The 22396-nt window shown below is 32.3% G+C and overlaps 2 protein-coding genes across 2 annotated transcripts in view; both read right to left on the reverse strand.

Annotated features, from left to right (window-relative positions):
• Nucleotides 1-15958, reverse strand: part of LOC113119746 (sodium-dependent neutral amino acid transporter B(0)AT1-like) — a 29360-nt gene extending 13402 nt beyond the window's left edge. Inside the window, exon 1 of the mRNA XM_026289385.1 lies at nt 15926-15958. The gene's annotated coding sequence lies outside the window, so the exon portion shown is untranslated. The remainder of the gene's footprint in view (nt 1-15925) is intronic.
• LOC113119745 (sodium-dependent neutral amino acid transporter B(0)AT1-like) lies at nt 1268-15958 on the reverse strand. The gene is made up of 12 exons (XM_026289382.1): nt 15721-15958; nt 12050-12190; nt 10922-11059; nt 9946-10127; nt 7213-7323; nt 6035-6147; nt 5824-5952; nt 4847-5003; nt 4504-4708; nt 3786-3945; nt 2549-2711; nt 1268-1690 (listed from the first exon to the last, which is right to left on the reverse strand). The coding sequence occupies exons 1-12, from the start codon at nt 15923-15925 to the stop codon at nt 1457-1459; spliced, it is 1938 nt and encodes a 645-aa protein (XP_026145167.1). The 5' UTR covers nt 15926-15958; the 3' UTR covers nt 1268-1456.
• Nucleotides 15959-22396: the final 6438 nt, after the last annotated feature.

The raw sequence follows: 22396 nt of genomic DNA on the forward strand, positions 1-22396 counted from the left end.
GTTTATTTATTATGTGTATACAGTATATAAATACACACACATTTTTAAATATATACATGCATGTGTGTGTATTTATATATACATAATACATATACACAGTACACACACATATAATGTAAAAAAAAACTTATTTTGGATGCGATTAATCGCGATTAATCATTTGACAGCAATAATATGTGTGTGTGTGTGTGTATTTCTGTATTCCTATTATGTTATAGTTTTAAAAACTAAATGAAAATGAGAGTTGCTTTGGCAATTAGCTGAAATAAAATAACCTTGAATTTTTATGGTTTTAGTTATAGTTAACTATAATACCTCATGTTCTTGTTTATTTGTGTGAGTTTATTAAGTTTTAGAAACATTTGAGTACATCCAGGTTTTTTTTTCTTTTTTGACTAAATATTCATAATGTTGGAATTATGAATGACATTCTAACTTGTGCATAAAGTATTATGGTTCTGTTTAATATGTTTGAGTGTTATCAGCTCAGAGTGGATATCTTTACTGCTTCGTTAGATACAAACATGGTACACAGTCAAAATTAGTTTATTATTAAACTGGCATTGTTAAGAAGAACACAGACACATTGTAAAAATACTTCTAATACACGTACAATAACAGTTTTAAGACAGGACAATTTGCATGTAAATATATATTATATTCACTATAAAGCACATATAATAACAGTATTTTATCAGAGATTAAGCACGGATACTCCCCTAAATACAGATGAAAATTATCTTCAGATACAGTAATTGTTTTTTCACACATTAAAAAATTAATATATACAATATATATATATTTATATATGTGACGCTTGACCACAAAACCAGTCATAAGGGACAATTATTATTTTTTTATAAATAATCTTTCTATTGATGTATAGTTTGTTAGAATAAAACAATATTTAAAAAAAAAAAAAAATCTAAATATTGAGAAAATCATCTTTAAAGTTGTTCAAATGAATTCTTAGCAATGTATATTACTAATCAACAATTTGGTTTTGATATATTAACAGTAGGACATTTACTAAATATCTTCATGGAACATGATCTTTACTTAATATCCAGATTTTTGGCATAAAATAAAAATGTATAATTGTGACTCATACAATGTATTGTTGTCTATTACTACAAATATACGTCTGTGATACTGATGACTGCTTCTGTGGGTCATTTATATTGAATTCACTGTACATGAAGCCACCAGAAAAGAAATGTGGGTAAACAGCTGTTTTCTGGCTAATTATCATTTACAGAAATGTGTGTCGACTTATTAATGTTTATTTATTTGTTTATCTTGGGCAGCTTCATTAATGCATATGACCTGCTTTGCATAAATACATAAAAACAACAGAAGAGTATGAAGAGCTGTCAGTGCAAATCACATCTGTAAACGTCAGTTCTCTGTTCATAGATCTCTCCCTGATGCTGCAGGTCAGACTGGATCCCGTGTGTTAGTGGAGCGATCTGCTTGCACTGTCGAGCTCGTCAGGGATCTTTATTTTGTCAGATATGGAGTAGAGTGTCTCTGCTGATGTGTGTTTCTCTTCTTTGGCACAGCAGCGGTTTCTGATGAGTTTGTAGAGAGCGACCGCAGGGATGACCAGCGCTGGAACACCCGACAGAATGAAGATGATGGCATAGATCCAGCCCGGATACGACTTCGTCTCCAGCGTGGGGAAATTCTCCTGGAGACAGTTATCATGAATATAATGAGGTGACAGCACATGATTAATTAATACTCATATTCGTTTATCAGTGACAATTTTATTATTTATTATCGGTCGTATTTTATGTATTTATTTAGTGATCATTTAATCATTCATCACCTTTATTATTCATATGTATTTATGTATTACTAACATTTTTATTATGTATTTACTAAACATTTATTTAATTATTTATTATTTGTATTTATTTCATTTCTGCTGGTTAAATTGTAAATTGTGAATTTTTTTATTAATACTTTATTAATACTAAATACATAATCTATTTACTTATATGTGCATTACAAATTTATTTGTTACTTATATATATAATGTTTCTGTATAACTCATTACTATTAATTCATGCATTACTCATACATTTATTTTATTATTCTTATGTATTACTTTATAATATATATGATTTATAATTCAAATGTAGTAATGCATATTAAGATTTGTTTATTATGCATATTTATGTATTCATATGTACTGTATGTAATACTCAATTATAATATATGTTTATGCATTACTCACTAGTTTTTCATTTTATGTATCATGCTTTAATTATTCATCTTAAGTTATGGATGTTTATTGATCAGAGAAATTAAGTTCTCAAACTATTTGGTGTATATATATATATATATATATATATATAATATTTTTTTTTGTAAACAAACAACATTCTGATAATAATGTTGTTGTTTTTTTTCTTAAAATAGCTGAAATTACTGTACATATTCTGGGTGTCATAACAGGAGTATTTTCAATCATGCAAATCTAATGGCCATTTCTCCAAGTTTCCTACAGGGATAAAGGCAGCCATGCATGGGATGTGCGTACCGACTCCGGGTCCCAGGCGATGTAGGTCAGCTCTTTATTGACAGTGGTGACGAAATAGAAGAGAAAGATGACCAGGACTATGAGCGGACTGACGAGTCTCCACGTGGCCTGCCAGAAGAAGTTGGGCTTGTGACCGATCATGAACTTTATATCATCGTTGAATCTGCACCAAATCAACACACAAATATCAACAGGTCAGTTTCACCTCATGTTCTAGCAATAATCTGCTGACAATTTACTTAATATCCTAATGATTTTTGGCATTAAAGAAAAATGGATAATTCTGACCTTGAACTGAAAAATGAGGCAAACAATCAATTAACAAAACATGTAGTAAATACAGTAAGTGAGTTTTGAGATCAGTTTTAAAAATCTGGTGTGAAGAGACAGCACAAAGATTTTGAGCAAGTTTGTTTCAGAGTTTTACACTGTCACTTCTTCCCGTGGAGTGCCTCAAGGATCAGTTATTGGTCCACTTTTGTTTTTAATCTACATGCTCTCTTTGGGTCAGATAGATGGGAAAAAACAGGATTTAACAAGATGGTTGATATGGGGTTCAAAGCATAATGTAGAATCTAATAGTACGGCAAGATTACGTAAAGGAGAAATTATGAACTACAACTCTGTCAATATTAGTTGAAAAGTCAAGATAAGTGGAGACAGAGGATTTGGGGCCAACTAACAGAATAATTTTTAAGTAATTTTGAGTCATCCATATTTTAAGATCACATAGGCAAAATGTTTAAGAAAAGGGAGAAAAAACTGAGTTGGGCTGTGCAGATACAAATTTTGTGTATCATCATTGTAACTATATAAATTAAAGACCATTGCGCTGCATGATCTGACACGGAGGGAGTGTGTAGATTAAAAACAAAAGCGGACCATTAACAGATCCTTGAGGCACTCCATAGGAAGAAGTGATGGTATGAGACTTGTTTAATATTAATTGTTTTACCTTTTTCCCCAAAGATAACATGGTCAAATTCACTGGGCTTTTTAGATATCTAAATACAAGCATGTGTGTGTATATTGAATGTTAAATACATAAAAATAAATAGATTATTTTATTTAGAATATATTTATCCTGATTTTCAAACCATAAAATATATTCAAATAACAAATAGATATTTATTAAATAATAAAATATTTGATTTAAAACCAAACATGTACATATACATTTTAATATTAAAAAAACAAAAGCTTTCAGTTTTGGAAAGATTAGTTATGCAATCATCACCTGTCGATCCCATAAATGTAGGCTACAGCAATCATCTCACAGAAGGCGATGATCAGCAAAGGAATGGATCCGGCGAAGCTGTCGAACAGAGCCAGCCAATATTCACCTGAACCCTGAGCGAAGATTATGGCCAGACCAAATGAGACGAAACACACCAGACCTGAAACACACACACAGACCGAGACCTTCACACGTGATCATCAATGGAGACGGATAGATTTTAATTAGGGGTTGAATGACTTCGGATTTTTTAAAGTCAGCTTTTATGTGATGAAAGTCGAGTCGAAGCCGACTAGTCGCTGTTGATGTCATTAATGAACAAATAAGTCTGGAGCTGTGACAAGCCTCTTGTGCACAGACAATACGAGCTGTTGTCTGTAGCCTATGTGTGCGTTACAGTGCAGCAGCACATTAGATTAGAACAGCGATTAATTTACTGTATAAGGAGCTGTTTAGAATGTGCATTATCCCGTTCAATTTTGAGCACCCAGTAATATATTCACGCAATGTCTTGTGGAGCTTTCAAATTATACATTTATTTGTCATTTTAACTATTTGGAAATGGAGCGTAAATGTCCTTCAAAGATTTCTTCTCCTGTTGCGCCCTCTATTGGTCAAGCTACTAGTTGACGTCAAGCTTAAAGAGTCATGGCAGAGCATTGAAGTCGACTACTAGATTAGTCTGTGCAACCCCTAATTATAAAGCTTGTGGCTGTACCTGTGTAGACCTCCTTTGGCCAGCGCTTTGGTAGGATGTTCAGGTCCTGCAGTGGCACAACGACTCCTTCGACACTGCCGAACATAGTGGACAATCCCAGACAGAAGAGCATGATGAAGAACAGCACCGACCACAGAGGAGAGATGGGCATCTTAGTGATGGCCTCGGTGAAGACGATGAAGGCCAGACCGGTTCCCTCAACTCCCTGTACAGATAACAAGAGTCTCTGAGGCCACATACACACTGCAGGTTTCGACAACCACATTCAGACAGCTGAATTTAGCTGCAGTGTGTAAGTGGCCTGAGAGAACTGAAGCACAGAATAAAAGAAAGAAACGCAGACCTGACTGAGGAGCGTCTGCATGTCACAGGTCTTCAGCTGGAGCTCCTGAAAGACAGCTGGTGCTGTGCTGTTGAGATGCTGAAGAACGCTGTCGTAGTTGCTTTCCGTGATGTTTCCCTCCGGTAGATCAAACACGTTCATCAGTGTCAGGATGTTACTGTCAACAAAACACAGCACTGTGAACTTGAGCAGATTATCTTAAAAAAAAGGAAAACATTGAAATTGCATATTTATTTAAATATTTAGTTTCAACATATATTTATTCTTCATAATAATATATAAAAAAAATATATTATTAAATATGCGTTTATAATATTCTGAACACAACATATTTATATATGTATTATTTAAAAAATGATATATATATATATATATATATATATATATATATATATATATAATATAATAAAAGTAAATATTATTAAATAATTTCAATAAAAAATAAATTATATTGATTTTCTGAATACAACATATTTATATATTTATATACATTTTTTTAAATATATTTATTTTAATTAAATTAATAAATTAAAATGTTATTAAATTAAATCAATCATTGTATTCTAGTTAAGGTTTATTAAATATATATATTTTATTTTAAGATACATTTAAGTTATTTAATAAATAATTGTATTGTAATGTATGATATATTTACTAATTTATATATTCTGAAACATAGACGTATATGAAATTGACTCATATTAATATATATATTAAGATATTTGTCACCTTTTGTTTAATATTATTTATTATGTTTAAAGTATATAAAAAAACTATGATAAATATCATCATATACATAAATATATTATTGAATATATACATTTATTTCACATTTATTCAATATATATTTCATTATATTAAAATATATGAAATAATGTGTATGATATATTAAATTTATTAAATAAATATTTATAGATTTTTATATGTATATGATATATGTAGTGTAATATATAAAATGTTGAGCCGGAGACACTCACCCGTTGAGACAGTCGTCGAACCTCTCTGTGGCTCTGAAGCCGATGATGGAATAAATCACGATGGCTGCGTATATAGACGTCAGGCCGTTTATTATGGAGATGATGACCGCATCCTGCTCACAGTTATTACTGCAGACAGAAAGAGGAGCGTTTATTAAACTCATTACACTGATCAAAGCTTCAGCAACTGTGAAAGGCTGGAGTTACTGACTGGACTGAGTTGTAGCTGGAGAAGGAGATGAGTCCTCCAAACGCCAGAGAGAAGGAGTAAAACACCTGCGCTCCTGCGTCCAGCCACGTGCTTGGGTTCAGCAGCTCGTCCAGCTACACAAACACATCGGCAGTGATGGGACGGTTACTTTGGAAATGTAACGAGTTACAGATTACAAGTTACTCTGAAAAAGTTACAGTGTTTGCTAGATTTTAAACCGTTACATGTAACTAATTACATTTGATTACTTTTACTTTTGATTAACATTCCATTTTCATAAGTAGCTTTAATTTAATTACACATTTTATCTCAGTAACTATAACTGATTACAGTTACATTTATTTTGTAATTAAATTGCTTAATTCCGTTACATGTAACTAGTTACTGTACATCATCATATATCATTATATTATTAGCAGTGCTGGGTAGATTACTTAACAAATTGTAATATGTTACTGATTCCTAATTACATGACAAAAAGTTAGTAACATAATCAATTACATTACACATTTTATGGTAGATTACTTTTAGATTACTTTTGACGTAACTAGTTTATCACATTGATTTACAGAAAATATGATAATGTACCATAGTGATATTAAAATGCAAAAAATATATATTCCATTTGTTGTTATTAACAACATAAACTGAACATTATGTCAAGGTTTTCCAAACTGGGGTTCGTGAGTTTAATGGATAGTTAATAAATTAAGTCATAAAATGTTAAATTGAAATAAATAGTATTAATTATATATTTAATGCATGTCCTGTAGGTAAACATTTTCAAAATGAAAAAGAATTAGGGAGAATCAATAAATTATATCTCGTAATTCTGACTTTATAACTCACAATTTTGACTTTAAATCTCGTAATTGCGAGTTTATGTTTTATGTTTTAGGTTTTATAACTCGCAATTTTAAGAACAAATAAAAGTCAGAATTGCGAGATATAAACTTGTAAAATTATTGTATTATTGTAAAATTATTCTCGGAAATTGCAAAATCTCGCAATTATGACTTTATAACCCACAATTTTGACTTTATATCTCGCAGTTGCGAAGATGTTTCGAGGGCATTATGAAGAGGAGATGATGGTAGATTTCCTCTTTCTGAACATGCACGAGTTCTTTCTTCTCTGTGTAAAGTGAAGTCAGCTGGATGTGTTTGTGTCAGACTCACATCTGGGGTGAAGAGGAACTTGATTCCGCTGACAGAGCCTTTGAGCGTCAGTCCTCTGATCAGGAAGATGGTCAGAACCACGTACGGCAGCGTGGAGGTCACATACACGGCCTGACCACACACAAACATCACAAACACTCAACACAGAGCCTGAAACATGCCCAGATCATGTGTGCAAATTATATTTAGCCTAAAGACAAGGATTTTATGAAATTAATTTACATGACAATGACCATAGTTATAACAAATTATCAGCTGAATATATATACACATTATGCTGAGAGTGAAGAGAGAAAGCACTGACGCCTTGGATATAGTGTGTGTGTGTGTGTGTGTATATATATATATATATATTATGTATACATAAATACACAGAAATACAATATATATTTTGAAAATATTTACAAGTATTTACGTCTATATTTATATTCATAAACATATGTATTTAATATATAAACATAAAATATTTGTCTGAAATATGTACATGCATGTGTGTGTATTTATATATACACATTATTTATGTATGTGTGCTGTGTATATTTATTATGTAAACAAAAACTTTTATTTTGTATGTGATTAATCGCGATTAATCGTTTGACAGCATATATATAAATATATTAGTGGTGGGCATAGATTAATTTTTTAAATCTAGATTAATCTCACTGTGATCTTGAAATTAATCTAGATTAAAATGGCTCATTCGAATTCTGCCGAAGGCATTCAGAATATGTGTGTTACCCAAATAAAATTGACAAATAAGTCAGTAAGTCTTTGAGAAGGGGTTTATCAAGCTGGGTGGTGCATTAGAAAAGGGGCTCATCTCCTGTTTCCAAAATATATCACAAAGTGCTTGAAAAAGCTGTAAACTAATTCCACATTGCACAAGGTGCAAACAACATTACTCCTGTTTCACACCAATGTTTAAGTTTTTTTCAAGTTTATAGGTGTCAAGGTAAAGAAATCCAAATAATTAAATGTAAAATAGCACTGGATAGTCTTCAATGTAAAAATGAAATATACAGTCAAACCTACATTTATTCAGACAACTTCAACATTTCTCACATTATTACAGTTTTGCTATATATATCAAAAATTATATTTGGTGTCTGAATAATTTTTGGTTTGACTGTTAAAAATACAAAGTAGTCAAGAGCAGTGAGTGATTTTCATTTTCATTTTCTTGGATTAACATTACAGCAGTCAGTCGCTAAATTAGGCGCGGTCACTTTAAGAGATGATGAACGCATCCAATATAATACACATCCTATTTTTTACTCAACTGTTTACTTTCACTTAAGAAATAACTTACAGTTTTTTCGAGCATAATTTCCAAGGTGGATATTTTGACATATTTCGTATGTATTTGTCGGCACAAGAGCAAAAATAAGCAAAAAAGATGTTCAAGTGATCAAAACACTTGAAATCGCTTATTTTTAGCGTCTCGAGACGCCTTTCTCTGCGCGAGCACTGAACATCAGAACACAGCGAGCACTGAATCGGGCTCTTTCACATCTTGTTGTTTGTTTCAAACTGCGATTTGTATTTGTTCGTTCCGGTGCAGGAGGGACTTTGAGGAGAGATTCGCAGAAGAGAGCTCGGTTCAGTGTCGCTGTCCGTTAGGCTGGCCTCAACCAGTCAGTTATATAAAATATGAAGGTGAAAGTCATCATAGCTCGCTTAGTATAGACCCAGCTCCCAACCCAACTTTGAGAATAGATTAACGGCGATATTTTTTTTATCGCCCGACAAGAGTCTCGCGTTAACGCAGCACGTTAACGGCGATAACGGCCCACCACTAATATATATATATATATATATATATATATATATATATATATACAGTAAACAATGTGTTTATATTTTAAAAGTATTCTCATGTATTTATTTGAAATTAATTTAATTTACCAAATTGAATACATGAATAAAAAAATATATATCAAATGCAAATGTCAAAATTAGATTAGACAGCAAGAAAGACTGAGAAATGCAGATAAGAAAAACTAATAAACTTTTGTAAAGTAAGAGTTTGGTCAATGTGCTTCAATGGCATGAAAACAATGTCACAATGTAACAACTTTTTAAGAACAGACTTCACTTTCTTCACTTCTTCCCTGTAACTTAATATTTTCTTTTGATTTTGGGATAAAATAAGAGCTGGAAATGTAATTTCCTGTTCTAAAAGTTGCATCCTATAGTTTACCAGAAAAGTGTCTGTTATCATCGAGGCCTTTACTGTCATTAGTCGCTGTGATATCTTTACAGCGGCCCGAATCTCGCTGCCCTTTGTGCTCTTTATATTATAGTGTTTAACATAAGCAGAGATTGTATCGCTTTCCTCCGATGTTTTATCTCGTCTTGGCTGTTTTTAACCATTACGTCAGTCTGTGCGCTAGCTAATGTTTCACCAGAACAGCCACACCCAGATCTCTGGCCTTGCATGGGTTAACCTTGGGTTATCTTGCTCCAGGTCATTTACTGCTCATATGTTACTGAGGGTTAGTAGTTAATTTGGGCTAGGAAGGTTTCGAGATTTCACATTGTAAACCCTGGGTTAAAGTTCGTGTATATTTACAAGGTTATTAACGCAGCTGCACGTGGATATGTTACTACGTCACCTCTCTAACAATGACATGACAGATTTGATCTCACTGAGAGACAGATGAGGGTCTGCACATGTTTTGGAGCAGTAAAAGAAAAGACCCTAACTGGATTCAATATATTTTGGAGATGTACCTTCCCGGTGGTCTCGATGCCCCTCAGACAGCAAACCCACAGCAGCGTCCAGGCACAGAACAGACTCAGAACAATCCACCACTGCAGACCTCCAGAGTCCTCGATCACAGGCGTCGTGTTCAGCGTCTTTCTGTACCAGAAATAATCCACCGGAGAACTGCGCTCACATTCAGACACAAACCCTGTTAACACACACACACAGATGTGTAAGTACACCTGGATTTGTGCATTCATCATCTTAATGCACTCCGGCTAACCAATCAAGACTCTGGTCGCTTAACTGACATCATAAAAGGCTTTACATTGACAAAGCAGACATTTACACACAATAGAATATCAAATAAATAACAGTAAAAAAAAGGTAAAAACACAAATTAGTTTTATTTAGTGCTGTCAAATGATTATTTGAGATTAATTGCATGCAAAATAAAAGATTTCGTTTACATAATACATGTGTGTGTACTGTGTATATTTGTTATGTATATGTACATACACACGTTAGTCATGATTAACTGTTTGATACCACTAGTTTTATTACATCAGCATGTTTACACTAATAGATTTTGCACTAAGATCATGCAGTTTGCATAGACCTAACAAAAAGATAGTCTTACTCAGTAGTTTTGTCTTGTTTTCCTTTGCAAAAAAATTAAATCAAGATACATTTATTTAAAAAGAAAACAACTAGGTCTTATAATGACTGAGTATTGTTTTCTAAGACTTGTTTTCTTAGAAAAACATCAAAATCTAGATCAAAATTTTTTCTTGATTTTAAGCATAGATGTAAGATATTAAGTCTTATTTGAAAAATATATTTTAAGATATTTTTACTGGAAAACCAGATCGAAATAGTGAATAAGAAAGGCATTTTTAACTTTTAATTTGAATATTTTTTGTTTGTTTGTTTGTTTTGTGTGTAGTCAGGTTACTAAAGAGCCTCATGAAGTGACGTCACAATGAACCTGTTGGTCTGTACCTGTCCGGTTTTCATTGATGGGACACTGACTCCAGGGTAAAGGGTCCTGAAACGAGTTGAAGAAGTACCACAAGACCCAAGCAATGATAGTGTTATAGTACATGCCCACCATGAAGGACACCAGCATGGAGGCGATGCCTGTGAGAGACAAGCACTTTCAATCACATCATTCATCACAATCACCAGATAGACTGTATGAAGCTCATACATACAGAGTTTTAATACTGTGGGTCTGGGATGCATTACTCTTTTACTGGGATCAGGTTTTTATCAAGTAAAACCATTGTCTATTTTGAATTTTGTCTAGTTTTCTTCAATAGCATGTGTTCTTTAGACAAGTAGAAAGAAAACATCCAATATACACATTTACTGTAAGTGTGTATTGCACTTTTTCTTTTCACGTATGTAGACTTCTATTACTTACGAATCTTCAAAAGTTTGTTTCTTCACTTTAGTAGCACGAACATACACCAAACTTAGTAGGTTTATTCCTGTCTGTTTTCTGAGGGTTTTTATTGAGAGGTTTGGGTAACACTTTAGTATAGGGTCCAATTCACACCAATAACTAGTTGCTTATTAGCATGTCTATTATTAACATATTGGCTGTTTATTAGTGCTTATAAAGTACATATTATGCATGACATGCCTAATCCTACCCAATACCCTAAACTTAACAACTACCTTATAAACTATTAATAAGCAGCAAATAAGGAGTTAATTGAGGCAAAAGTCATAGTTAATGGTTAGTTAATAGTGAGAATTTGACCCTAAAATAAAGTGTGACCGAGGTTTGTTCATATCGAATTCACAATGTTATATAATTTTTATTCCAAAAAACAATTAAAAATTCAATTCCTAAAACTGACTTTTCTGATCTATGGAGTAATCCAAAAGCCCCTCTTGAAAAACTCCAATATGTCAAAAACATCAAACATGAATTATATGTTTTTTGTTCTGGTAATGTATACAAATTAGTACATATTTATTTAGATATTGAACTCAGTTTTTCAGAAAAGTTTTAAAACAAAATAAATGTATTATAATTAATCAACTTGGGCAAGTACAGTGAGATCTTTTAGTTAACACGTTTTACCATATTTATCTTTAATGCTTTGCCTTTATACCCACCTACGCCAACTAAATACGGGTTGATGGATCTCCAGACACCGACGCTGCCCTTTCTGAGTCTCTGTCCGATGGCAAACTCCAGATGAAGCAGCGGGATTCCCTCCAGAACCAGGAGAATCAGGAACGGGATCATAAATGCTCCTGGAAATGAGTGAGATCAGTTATTTTCAACAACACAAGCTCTTGTTTATTCATTTTTACAGCGCACAAATAAAATTAAAACAGCATTTTAAATAGTTAACAGAAGTTTGAAAACATTGATGTCTCTAAGTTTCTCTTAAAGATCCTCTTGAGCAATAAGAATAGTATTAAATGAGTTTATAGTTGTCCTACAGTAAAAATATAGATAGCTAAAATAATTGTGCAGCAGCATCTGTTTGTGTCTGTAGATTTCAGTTACAATACATCTTTAAAAGCTATTTCCTCAAATTATTTTTTTTCTCTTGCACTTCAGCAGCATTTACATGCACCAAAACTTACAGTTCAATTCCTATCTATTCGCTGGTTTTAGTATTGCACTTTAACTATTTGCGTTTGTGGATTTCAATTACAATACATTTCTTTAAAGAGTTTGTTTCTGCACTTCAGCAGCACTTGCATACACCAAACTTAACAGTTTAATTCCTATCTATATTCTGGAGGTTTTTACTGTGGGGTTTGTTCATATTTCATCTGCTGGTATTTTTATAAGTATTCTTAATCTATTTGCGTTTGTGGATTTCAATTACAATAAATGTATTTAAAGAGTTTGTTTCTGCACTTCAGCAGCACTTGCATACACCAAACTTAACAGTTTAATTCCTATCTATATACTAAAGGTTTTTACTGTTGGTTTTTTTCATATTTTATTCGCTGGTTTTATTATTGCACTTTATCTATTTGCGTCTATAGATTTCTATTACAAAATCTTTAAAGGCTATTTTCCCCAAATTAGTTTTTCCTGCACTTCAGCAGCACTTACATAGACCAAAACTTACAGTTTTATTCCTATCTATATACTAAAGGTTTTTGCTGTTGTTGTTTTTTCATATTTTATTCGCTGGTTTTATTATTGCACTTTATCTATTTGCGTCTATAGATTTCTATTACAAAAGCTTTAAAGGCCATTTTCCCCAAATTAGTTTTTCCTGCACTTCACCAGCACTTACATAGACCAAAACTTACAGTTTTGTTTCCATCTATATTCTGAAGGTTTTTACTGAGTGTTTTTTTTTTCATTCATCATTCGCTGGTTTTATTATTGCACTTTATCTATTTGAACTGTAGATTTCCATTGTAATGCATTTCCTTAAAGAGTTTGTTTCTCCACTTCAGCAGCACTTAAATACATCACACTTTACAGTTTTATTCCTATCTATATTCTGAAGGTTTTTAATGAGGACATTTTATTGAAGGTTTTTACTGAGATGGTTTTGCCTGGTTTTATTATTGCACTTTATCTGTTTGCGCCTACAGATTTCTATTACAATACATTTCCTTAAAGAGTTTGTTTCTCCACTTCAGCAGCACTTACATACACCACACTTTACAGTTTTATTCCTATCTATATTCTGAAGGTTTTTACTGAGAGGTTTGTTTATATATCATTCACACTGATTTATATTACATTTTATTAAAAAAAATTAAACCATTAAATTGTAACATCAAATCAAACTCTAGAACCTAATTTAATTTTCTGTCCATAGTGCTATATTACATTAATTATTGCATATGCATATTGCATTGCATTTTTGCATTGTCATACTGTAACAGCTGTTTTGGAAACAAAGTGTTATCAGCAAATATCAGCATCTTTATCTCAGAGTTTGACTCTCTTCTGTTATCAGCCCAAAGATTCGAAAGTCCACATGATGATGGACTGAGGTGAAGGTGAAGGTGAGAGGGCACTTTAGGTAAACAAGAGGTATACACTTGATGCACATTTACTTCTCTGAAGAAACAGCTCTGTCACTTCGCGTTAGCTCACGTATGAAACGTATGAGTATGAGAATGCTCAGATGTTGCTCTTTCATAGCTCCTTGTTACTTTGTTTCATTGATGTGTCAGATGATTTTTCTAACAAATCCTCCGGAGAAATGAAAGTAGATATAAAATGAATGTGCAGCACCTCTTCATTTGATGAAAAATGTTTGATATCATGTTAAAATCATGTTAAAACTAAAACAGACTTTAGTTTCTATGCAAATCTGAGTACAGTTTGAGACATTGTTGAGATCTCTTCAGCAACTCCAGTCTTTATATTACGTTTTTCTGTGATGTTTTTAATGTTTATGATTTCTTTGTTTTTGTGGAAGAATTTAAACACCGGAATGTGTGTACAAAATTACAATTATGATGTTTGCAGCGATAATGTTTGTATTTTGTTGTGTACCCTCTGAAGGGTATTTACACTTAAGTTAATGCATATGAATATTAATTATGTTTATGCATTACGCAACACATGACTTGAAAAAAGTGCTTTTCTGCACTTAAATTTTTTTTTGAATAACAAAAAGTATCTAAAATGCTGTTCATAATATTAATAATTAATGAAAAAAATATTTGTTATATGCACTGTAAAAAAAAATAAAAAAATAAAAGGTGGAGTAAATATCAATGTTAACATTTTACTCTTTTTAAGTTATTTTTATACTGCAGTGTGAATTATTATTGTTTATTTTTTTGTTAATTGTATCGAATCCAATAGGGTCACTTTGATCCACACCATAAAAATCGTACATTTTCTGAATGGAAACTTCCATCCTGTTTTAATAGCATAATAAATCTCGCTGTCATTCACAGCGTCTGTTGTTCTGCTGATGTTGAATTAATGTTTAACTATAATCGTTTTAAGTGGCTGCTTTTAGCCCATTATAAGACTGTTTGGGGTTTTATGAGGGAGTTTATAGTGATCTTTATGTGCTTATATCACATGCGTATGAAAATAACACAGAATTACAATCACTTTTGTCTTCAATCTTAAAACACAGGTATTAATTGGTTGTATACTTTGATTATTCTCAGAAACCGTTTTGGACAAAACACTTTTAACTGATATATTTCCATAATTTACGTCTCTCTAAAAAATATGAAAAAGAAAAGAAAATAGTGTAATGCACTGCTTCTAAATGAGCAAAATCATAAAACACTTTATTGGCACTCATACATTTCTGAATGTCATTATATTAGATATACATCAAATTAAGTGTCATTTATAGTAAATAATGATGCACAAATACACTTTAATGTATTTGAATTGCATAAAAAATAATCAACTTAATGTAGTGCATATTTGTCAGTCATACATAAATGAAACAGGTCAAATTTCTCTAATATAACTAATAAACAGAATTTGTTTTAAGTACACAATAAACAGGTTTATATATATTTATCATCAATAGATTCCACTGTTGTTTTGAATATTGCCAACTTTAACCATTTTGAGCTAAATCCATTTTTTTATGAACAAATTTATGCAGATTCTAAGCAGTTTGAATAAATGCACACTGCATTGGCATGAATTCTGAGTGCAGAAATCTTACATTTCTGACAAATTTGCATCAAATTTATTGGTTTATGTTAAAACTGTTGCATGAATATTTTGAATGCACTTCAAATACATGAAATGCGTGAGATCCTGCAGATGCAGACTGCTGGTCTGATGTTGTGAGTGTGTTGTCTGTGTTCCTCACCTCCTCCGTGGCTCTGGCAGAGATACGGGAACCTCCAGACGTTCCCCAGCCCCACACAGAAGCCCACACAGGTCAGCATGTACTGGGCTTTGTTGTCCCACTGTGGACGATCTCCAGCCTCCTCCAGCTCCAGCTTCTCCAGCTCGGCGTGAGACGGGATCCGCTCGTCCAGACCCGGGTTCGGGAGCTTCAGCTTCAGCTTCATGTCTGCAGGGGTGAGTTTGTACACAGAGAGATGGAGAGATTTCAATAAATACTGACTCCAACATGCACACGCTGACCTTTAGCACTGACATCTCCTCCCTTATCCACACACACTCTCTCTATTTCTCCCTCACACACACACACACACACACACACAGAGAGAGAAATGTTCTTTGTCAGAATGACACATTACATTTATAACATGTGCCAGTAAAGACATTTATAATGTAACAAAATAATATATATTTCAAATAAATGCTGTTATTCTGAACTTTCTATTCAATTGTGAATCCTGAAAACTAAAATGCATCTCAGTTTCCACAAAAATATTGAGCAACACAACTGTGTTCAACACTGATAATAATCAGTTTCTTGAGCAGTAAATCGTCATATTATTCTGATTTCTGAAGATCATGTGACACTGAAGACTGGAGGAATGATGCTGAAAATAATTTCAATAAAGATTCACACAGAAAACAGATGATTTACATTAGAATAATATTTCACTGTTTTTACTGTATTTTGTTCAAATCAATGCACCTTTAAAGTTTTGTATATCAGCAACGCTTTACAAAAACATTAACTTTGTTAATAATTATGCATAAGGTATCATTACATAACAGTTTTTACAGTATTCATTAATCCAGGTTAAAGATTAACTGGATTAAATATGTAATAATGAAATATAATCTTACTGTATTTTTATATATGCAAATATATAAATCTTACTGACTGCGAACTTTGGTAGAATAAATAAGAATAAAAAAAAATTAATATCATTGTATGTGTTTTGGGCTATTTAATAATAATAAAATATATATATATATATGTGTGTGTGTGTTTTGCAAATAACTATTATATAGACATACAGTATTTAAAAAAACAAAATGACAAATAATAAAAATGACAAAACACTGCAAAAGTACAAATATTTTAACTAAAATTAAAGCAAAATCAGAAATTATAAAAATAACATATATTAACAAAAACTATAATAGCCCATCAGTATTACTAAATAATACTGATTATAATAATAATAATAAAGAGAACCAAACAAGTAATGACGCTTTATTTCCTGTAATGGAAGATACATATTTTTCATATGACTCAGAGTCGCTCTTTTATTTCTTCATCACTTGCCGTTGTGTTTTAATCAGAAGATCAGTGCTTCAGATCCACAGCTGTTTGACTGACGAGTGTTAAACCAGGAGTGAAGAGACACTGTTGTGACAACAATTAAACTGATGCCTAATCGCTTTACGATGGGTCAAGAGTGTTTTATCTGACAGAAACTCCCTATAGCATCATAAATCCATCCCACAGCACAGTACTGAAGTCCAACACGCTGAATAATAAATGCATCGGTGATATGCTGAGATCTGAGATGTGATGAATGATTGATGGTGTTTGAACAGCTCAGCTTCAGATGAAGATGTTCCTGAGCAACTTACTGACCCGTCCGAAACGCTTGCATAAGATGAGCAGCTGTTTGGCACATGAGCACGTCTCATCTGGTCAATCATTCGGGACTGACACTACATTAATTGTTGTTGTAATCATTTCTCTAACTGAGAGGAATGTCACGTTTGAGTCATGAAATAAGTGAGGCGTAACGTTATCACTGGATAAACACTGATGTGATGCTCTTATATAATACACTCTTTCATTTATGATGACAGTACATGATCATGTTTAATGATGCTTACATGTTTGATTTGTAATAATTGTATTGCGTGAGCAGAAAGAGAGTGTGGACAGAGACATGAAATATAGGAAATCAAAGAGACAATGATCATTTATATAGTTTACAGTCATTATACAATGCAAAGAAAAAATTAAAAATCATCATTTTTAAAAAATATAATAAAAAAGATTATGATTTAATAATGTTTTGAAATTTGTTAACAAACACTTATGAGTAAGAAAACATTTTTGTGCAACTGTATATTGTTCAACAAACTTGTTTATCATTTGTGCTTATGGAGGATTGAATTTGGTGAATTTCATTTATTTATTTACAATTATGTTTGGACCATTATTTTTTTATTTAATTTTTTTTTTACAGTTAGGAAATATATTTTACAATTAATTGTAATTAACTTATTGTTAATTAATTCATGTATTTATTTCTGCATTGTTAATACCAATGAAATAGCATGGAAATAATATAACAGTCCAAAAAAATAACTATAAAAAAAGCCATAATGAAGCTTCATCTTCTGTAAGATAGAATTTATTTCTGGATTTGGCACAAATTACAATTTTTTTTTTTTTTTTTTTTTTTTTTTTGTTGTCAGAGTAATTTGTTTATTATTGTCATTGTGTTTTAATAATATAATTAATTTAGATACAACTGCTTGTCTTTTAAAGCAAAACCTCAATTTTAATTAGTTTATAAGGAAACAAGATTTAGTATCTTAGGTCATTTTGCATCTGAAGTAAATCCTGGATTTATGAATATTTAGACAAACATTTTATCTTGATCTTGATTTCAGTCCTGCAAAGCATTGAGTTTATACAAAAAAACAAAAAACAAAGTAAAATGTACTTAATTTTTCTTTTGCAAGTTTTTGGACACATTTCTAAAGTAAAGGTTAAATATGGAAATTAAATTAAATTAAATCTATTGCAATTCTACTGCAATTAGGGAATCTATGACATCTCTCGACCAATATCTTTATGTTGTTCTGATGTTTTGTATTCATCTGCTTCTTCCATTTGCTCTTTTTACATTGACTATCTATACAGACAAATACAATCACATACAACAGACATTTCTCTAATATTTATTACAATCTATACTGATGCACTGAACATTCATTTTAATGTTATATGAGATGACTGGATGCTTTAAACTGATTTACTATTGAACTGCCAGCAACTGAACTGCAGCTCAAACTATTTCAAATATAGTCAATTAAGCTACAAACTCAGTCATAATTGGTACAATGTTTCCATCTAACATGTACAATGCTCAAAAAAAATAACACTTTGAAAACACGTAAGATCTCAATAGAGGAAAATATTATGGATATCTACTGTATACTGATATGAACTTGTGATGGATGAAACAGCTTTTCAATACTAAGAATCAGTTAAACTATTGCGTCACAAAATGATTAAATGTTTTGAAGAGCTCGAAATGGATTGTGTATCGTGAATCAGTTTGCGAATTATTTGATTAAGTTCGGCATTTCATAATGAGTTTGCGAATCGTTTGTTTTATTTTGGCACTTCGGAGCGGGTTTGCGAATCGTTTGATTTCATTCGGCAATTCAGAGGGAGTTTGCGAATCTTTTCAAGATTGTTTGAAGTTGCTTAAACTTAGACATCATGTTAAGATCTAGTTTGACCATCTAGCAGTTGAATCAGTTTTACTTTTTTCAGTGCAAATAAAACCAATGTACATTTTCATAGCTGAATTAAAATAGTTATGACCAGTCTTAAAGAAAAAAAACTAGTCTAAACAGTTTCAGCTATCGGCCCCAGATCAGAAATGACTTTCCACAAATCATTATTCAGATTCAGACGACTTTTGTATTTAGAGCAAACCTTCGGTGTAGATTCACAAATCATTAGCTGTGGTTCACTAAAACCTCAAAGGCATCAGAGCTGAAGTGGAGAGAAAAGAGCGTGTCTTTAGGAAATTAAATTTTTCCACATGTATCTTCCCATTCTTTTCCCCTCTTCCACTGATGATTCAAATTCAATTCAGTTCTAATGAGCTGATGATCTGAATCAGGTGTTAACAGAGAGACACATGTACTCCTCTCAACTCTGAATAAAGAAAAGAGAGATTCAGAGCAAGTGAATGTTTCTTTATGTATGTGATATTCAGCAGGAAAACACAAGTGTTATTTTCTCCTATGAGCTGTCAAACAATCCAAAGAAAGCATCTTTAAAACAGAAAGAAAAGTCACTAACAAAATGAGATTAGGAACATTAAATCTGACTGAAATGTCTTTGTGTGGCTTTCCTCACAAGAGACCAAAACAGCAACCCTTTTTCAGTTTTTATATCTTATATATTTATTGATTTATTTGCAGTGTACTTGAACTGAATACTTCAGGTCATGTTTAGAACATTATTGATGTGTTTGTTTCCTCTGCAGCTCATTAATGATAGAGAGCGACTGATAGCAGGCCTGATCATGAGCAGAGATCACTTCCTGTCCTCACATGAGACAGATTCAGAGACACAGAGACATCGAGTCTGATCATCTGATGCTGATCTCAGCCTGTATGTGCCCTCCTTTGTCTGAAACTATTTTAGATTCATAAAATCCTATTGTTTTTCTATACTTGCTGAATGCAATGACTGAAAACTCTTTTGGCCAATAGCATGCAGGCGCTGTAATAATCCACCAATCGTGGCGTGAGAAGGCGGGACCTACAGTGAACGATCAGAGCAATGTAAATAAAAGAAGGTATGATTAATTATGACTGTAGAGACCCTTATGAAACAAAAATATATTGCAGTATATTGGAAAATATCATGTAATATATTAGGCATATATTCTTATATATATTTATTTTTTCCAATATATTGCAATATATTGAAAGTGGCAATCATTTGTATATTTTGCAATATATTATATTATATATGTGTCATCAATATATTATTAAATGTATTCAAATATATAAAATATTAGAAATAAAAAGGGAAAATAATATATTAAAATATATGACAATATATTTTAAGAAATATATTGGTAAATATATTTTCCTTTCGTAAGGGGAGACCATCAATAAAGGAAAACAAGCCCAAAACCAGTCATTCTGGGGAAAGAGAGGACACAAGATCATCATTATTGATCAGTTTCAGTCCGATCGTGACGCTCTGCTGCTCTCTGCTGTGTGTGTTTTATTGTGGACATGATTCACACAAACTATATAGTTACAAATACCAGAATGAATTTGGAGATATCATAATATATTAAATATTTTAAAATGTTTTTACAAATATATAAAAACTGCCCAAAATATATATTTGCTAAAAAAGATTTTAAAAAATTATTTTCTTAAATACGGCCTGTCCCACGAGCCCCGGACAAAACAACACACACAGTCTGACACTGATAATCACAGAGACTTCTACATATCATCTGAATCTAATGTTTTGCTACATTTTTATTTACGGTTAATAATCTCTGCTGCTGCTGTTACTCTCACAGTCACAAACAGCTTGAATCATCTGGACTTTTTGAGACAAATATTTTGGCAATTTTTTTTTAGCATTTTTATTTTATATTATTTCTTAACATATCAGACAATATCTGCCTTCATTTTGCATGCATCTTGTTTATTCTCGCTTATAAACTTTTTGTTGCTCTTTTTGTTGTTTTTTATCCTCATTTGTAAGTCGCTTTGAATAAAAGCGTCTGCTAAATGAATAAATGTAAATGTAAACTTATCAAATTATGGCTTCGTTTACTTACATGAATATCGACATATTCAACTCAAATAAACACTTGTATGATGCAGAATTAGAATTAGAATTTAATTTGGGGTCCTGAAATACCCTGAACACTACACAGAGGTTAAGATGACCATTGCTACAAAAATAAAATAATAACTGAAACTCATCCTATTTTGTTATACAGTTATAAATTATACAGTTACTGATGCTATGGAATGTGGGATTACTAACAGGCTATTAACAAAAATCTGTCTCTAAACCTCTTTTCTCTTTATTAAAACTTGATCTAGTAGCCTACATGACAGAATCAAATGCTTTGCAAATCCGCTCGAAAGACCTGATCTCAAATGATTCACGAAACGCGCTTCGGACTCCCGATCTGAATCAAATGTTTTGTGAACTCGCTCCAAAGCCCCGATCAAATGATTCACGAAACGCGATTCGGAGTCCCGATCTGAATCAAATGTTTTGTGAACTCGCTCCAAAGCCCCGATCAAATGATTCCCGAAACGCGATTCGGAGTCCCGATCTGAATCAAATGTTTTGTGAACTCGCTCTGAAGCCCTGATCTAAAATGATTTGCAAAACGCGCTTCGGACTCCCGATCTGAATCAAATGTTTTGCGAACTCGCTCGGAATCCTAGATCTCAAGTTATTTTCCAGTGAATTGCGTAGTGTTCATTCGCTTGCCGAAAAATGGCGGAGACCAAAAGTATTCAGATTTGTATATTGTGCCTTTGTGTTCTAATTTCAAATATATATATATATATATATATATATATATATATATATATATATATATATAAACCTTATTTATAATTTCATAGTTTTCCCACCGACGAAACTAAAAAAAAGCGTTGAAACTGGGCTATACGGTGAGAGGAGGAGGCCACAATTACTGTGAGGAAAGGTACTTTAGTGTGTGCTAAGCACTTCACGGAGGATTAGGTCCGTGTCCAACCGGAGTACGGTCGATCTCGCACCGTGGGCTGTGCCTTCCAGGTTTGCGTGGAAAAGTTGCGGAGACGTTAAATCACGCGTCAAAACGGCCGTC

The sequence above is a fragment of the Carassius auratus genome, chromosome 19 (assembly GCF_003368295.1).
Source record: "Carassius auratus strain Wakin chromosome 19, ASM336829v1, whole genome shotgun sequence".
Classification (NCBI taxonomy): domain Eukaryota; kingdom Metazoa; phylum Chordata; class Actinopteri; order Cypriniformes; family Cyprinidae; genus Carassius; species Carassius auratus.